Source organism: Sus scrofa, chromosome 9 (assembly GCF_054392235.1).
Source record: "Sus scrofa isolate SSC_HxYL_T2T_F1_AM1 chromosome 9, Sscrofa_HxYL_maternal_Yorkshire_Landrace_v2.0, whole genome shotgun sequence".
In the NCBI taxonomy this organism is placed as follows: Eukaryota; Metazoa; Chordata; class Mammalia; order Artiodactyla; family Suidae; genus Sus; species Sus scrofa.
In genome coordinates this window covers 4,568,194-4,571,472 of record NC_139391.1, presented here as the reverse complement: position 1 = coordinate 4,571,472, position 3,279 = coordinate 4,568,194, and the positions used below count along the sequence as shown (strand labels likewise).

The 3,279-nt window shown below is 47.1% G+C and overlaps 1 protein-coding gene across 1 annotated transcript; it reads right to left on the bottom strand.

Annotated features, from left to right (window-relative positions):
* Window positions 1-1,747: 1,747 nt before the first annotated feature.
* On the bottom strand, window positions 1,748-2,686 carry LOC110258221 (olfactory receptor 52A1-like). The gene has a single exon (XM_021081409.2). The coding sequence runs from the start codon at window positions 2,684-2,686 to the stop codon at window positions 1,748-1,750; it is 939 nt and encodes a 312-aa protein (XP_020937068.2).
* Window positions 2,687-3,279: the final 593 nt, after the last annotated feature.

The window sequence follows — 3,279 nt, the reverse complement described above, 5'->3', positions numbered from 1 at the left end:
AGCAGCTCCGATTAGACCCCTAGCCCTGGAACGTCCACATGCCACAGTGTGGACATTCAAAAAATAAATGTAAAAAGGCATGGACACCTTCACACACGTGAATACTGTTCAGCACCTTTATTGAAAAATGACCAATAAGCTGACGTTTTCAGGAAAAATCCACCTCTGGTAAGTTCTAAAGTCCTTAATCCTTAAACAGAGCAATCACATATTTACTGAAATTATAACTTAGCTGTTTAAAAGGCATGGTAATCAATACATACTGGCACATGCCCAAGGAGATACACACAGAAACACACACACGTGTGTCCATCTCATAGAGAAAAGCTCTCGTAGGAGACATAGTGGTTTTCAGAATAAAGTTCATCCATTTTGCACAATGTCCATGCCCATTCGTAATATTCATGGTGTTTCCTCAAAGTGCACCTTACATTGCAGAACACAACACAACACCACACCCTGTGCCCTGCCCTTCACCACTTTCTCTCGGTGACATCGCCTCGGTCCCGCACCTGGCATGGTGGGTCCTTCGGTTTGGGGTCACGGGTCATCCTGCCTCAAGAATCACACTCCCTACTTCAGAAACAAGAGCGAGGAGATCTATGACTGATGCTTTGGGCCAGATCCTCATGCTCCGTTCTCTTTGCTCGCTACACATTCTGTGGGGACAAGGACTACTTCCCTCCCCATTTCTCCGGCCCTCTCTCCCAGAAATGAGAGCTTACGACAGCTACAAACTGATGAAATAGACACACTACGTCAAATGTACCACTAGGCCACTATTCTCTAGGACACTATTTATGAGAGTATAGGTGTGTGATAACCATTGATGAATTGATTAAGAAGGACAGGATGGAAGAACCAGAAAGAAAACTGAAGTTAAATGGGAACACAGGGGATTTCAAGGGTGTTGTGCTTGTAACTCCTTGAATGACCTTGGGAATGTAATGAGACCTTCAGCCTTAACTGTCTCAGTAGATGCACAATTTTGGATAAGAACATGACGAAGAACACAGAGGCTGCTTTGTGTTTTGTTGTTGATTTTTAAGATGAGCGATTGGATCAAGAAAGAAAGGGAGGCAGCTACTTGATTTCATGCAGCACCTGATTACTCTAGAACAATGAGTGTTTAAAATCACTGAGAAATCCATAATCTATGAAGCCTGCGGGAGGAGGGTGTTTGTTTTCTGTGTGGTTTTTTCGGTCTTTTCAGGTCTGCCTCCATGGCACATGGAAGTTGCAAAGCCAGGAGTGAAATCAGAGTTACAGCAGCCGGCCGACCCCACAGCCACAGCCACGTGGGATCAGAGCCTCGTCTGAACCCTACAGCACAACTCACGGCAAGGCCAGATCCCTAACCCACTGAGGGAGGCCAGGGATAGAACCTGTGTCCTCATGGATACTAGTTAGGCTCATTACCTCTGAGCCACAATAGGAACCCCTGGAGGAGTACTCTCAGAGAAGATAGCTCAACCTGGGACGAAAAACCACAGAGAAAAGGAAGCAAAACACGTGCACTGTTTTCCTCTTTCTGCGATTCTCACTCTAGTTTCTCAGTGGGAATCCAGAAACCCATTGCCAATTGGCCTCAGGGGCTATGAAACTCTGAAAACCAGCTTTTCCAAAAGCAATTACATGGAAACCTCCAAGATCTCAGACAACACGATTTATGCAGCTTATTTTTCTTTGGAAAGATGGTTATTATTAGACATAAGGGAAAGCCGAACAGTAGTACTCCTGGTTACTTTCACGAACGGAACATTTTTGTCACTTGGATGCGGATCTGCTTGGTCTTTGCCCCATAGACAAGCGGATTGAGGCACGGAGGGACCACCAAGTAGATGCTGGAGAAGAGGATGTGGATGTAAGGGGGGATGTGCCCACCAAACCTGTGTGTGAAGAAGGAGAAGAAAGCAAGGAGGTAGAGCTGCAGGAAGACGCAGATGTGAGGGACACAAGTGTGGACCGCTTTCAGCCTGGCCTCCTTCTGGGGCAGACGAAACACTGCCATGAATATTTGGACATAGGACAGAGTGATGATGGTGAGGTCAAACACTGCAACAGTGAAGGCCACAAACAAACCGTAGATTTTGTTGACTCGGATGTTTCCTGCAGCCAGCTTCACAATGGCCATGTGCTCACAGTAGGAGTGGGAGATGACAGTTGTGTGATAAAGGTGCAATCGACACTTTATCAGGACGAGGCATGGGGCTACAAGAATGGCAGCCCTGAGTGTTACCGCAGCCCCAATCTGAGTGACTAGCTGCTGGGTAAAGATGGCAGCATGTCTCAGGGGAGAACAGATGGCCACATAGCGGTCCAGGGCCATGGCCAGCAGGATGCCTGACTCGATACACTGAAATGTGTGGATGAGCCACATCTGAAGCAAGCAGGCATCAAAATAAATCTCTGAGACATGAAACCAGAAGATTCCAAGCATCTTGGGCACAACACTGGTACTAAGTGCGATATCCGTGGCTCCCAGCATGGCTAGGAACAGGTACATGGGCTCACGGAGGCTGCGTTCTGACCTGATGATGCTCAGAAGCCAGGAATTTCCCAGCACAGCAGTGAGGTACATGGCACAGAATGGAATCCCGATCCAGCTCTGCACAGACTCCAGGCCTGGGATCCCTATCAGTGTCAACACAGAGGGCGTGAGGATTGTGACGTTGGAAATGGACATAGTGTCCTTGGACCTCCCGATGGAACCAAGAGAAGGTCGTCAGGGCTACTCTTCTTCTTCTACTTTCTAGGTTTATCGAACGCCATCACAGTGTCAGAATTTTGTTGCACTCTACGATTATACCATCCACTCCATTCACAGAACGAAGGGAAAAGACAGATCCTCAGAGATTCTTCACCATTCTCGGGAAGCGCATCCACACACATAGTACTGAAGACGGCATGTGCAGGGCGAGCCACCTGCATCAGAACAAGCCAAACACCTGGGCAAGGGAGTAACTGCTGACTTCCGTTATTCTTTTCTGCACCTGAGGACAAAAGAGACTGGCTTGTTTCCTTTGTAAATCTCCTTTGAATATGAGTGAGTCTCTGTTCAATCTCTCCATCTCCCATAGCCAGGGACCTTAGGGCTCTATTAGTTCCTGTCGTCTTTCATTCACGAACTGTTGGTTTGGACTCGCAATTTCTCAGACTTCAGTAGTGTATTGGGAGAAAAGACTACCTATGCGAGAAAATAGTGATAGAAAAGTGGACACCCAAGAGTTCCCTCTGTCTGTCTGTCTGTCTGTCTATCTATGTATCTATTTGTATGGA

What these genes read in the sequence shown, in the direction of transcription:
- LOC110258221 (XM_021081409.2), bottom strand. Translation starts at nt 2,686, where the DNA reads ATGTCCATTTCCAACGTCACAATCCTCACGCCCTCTGTGTTGACACTG.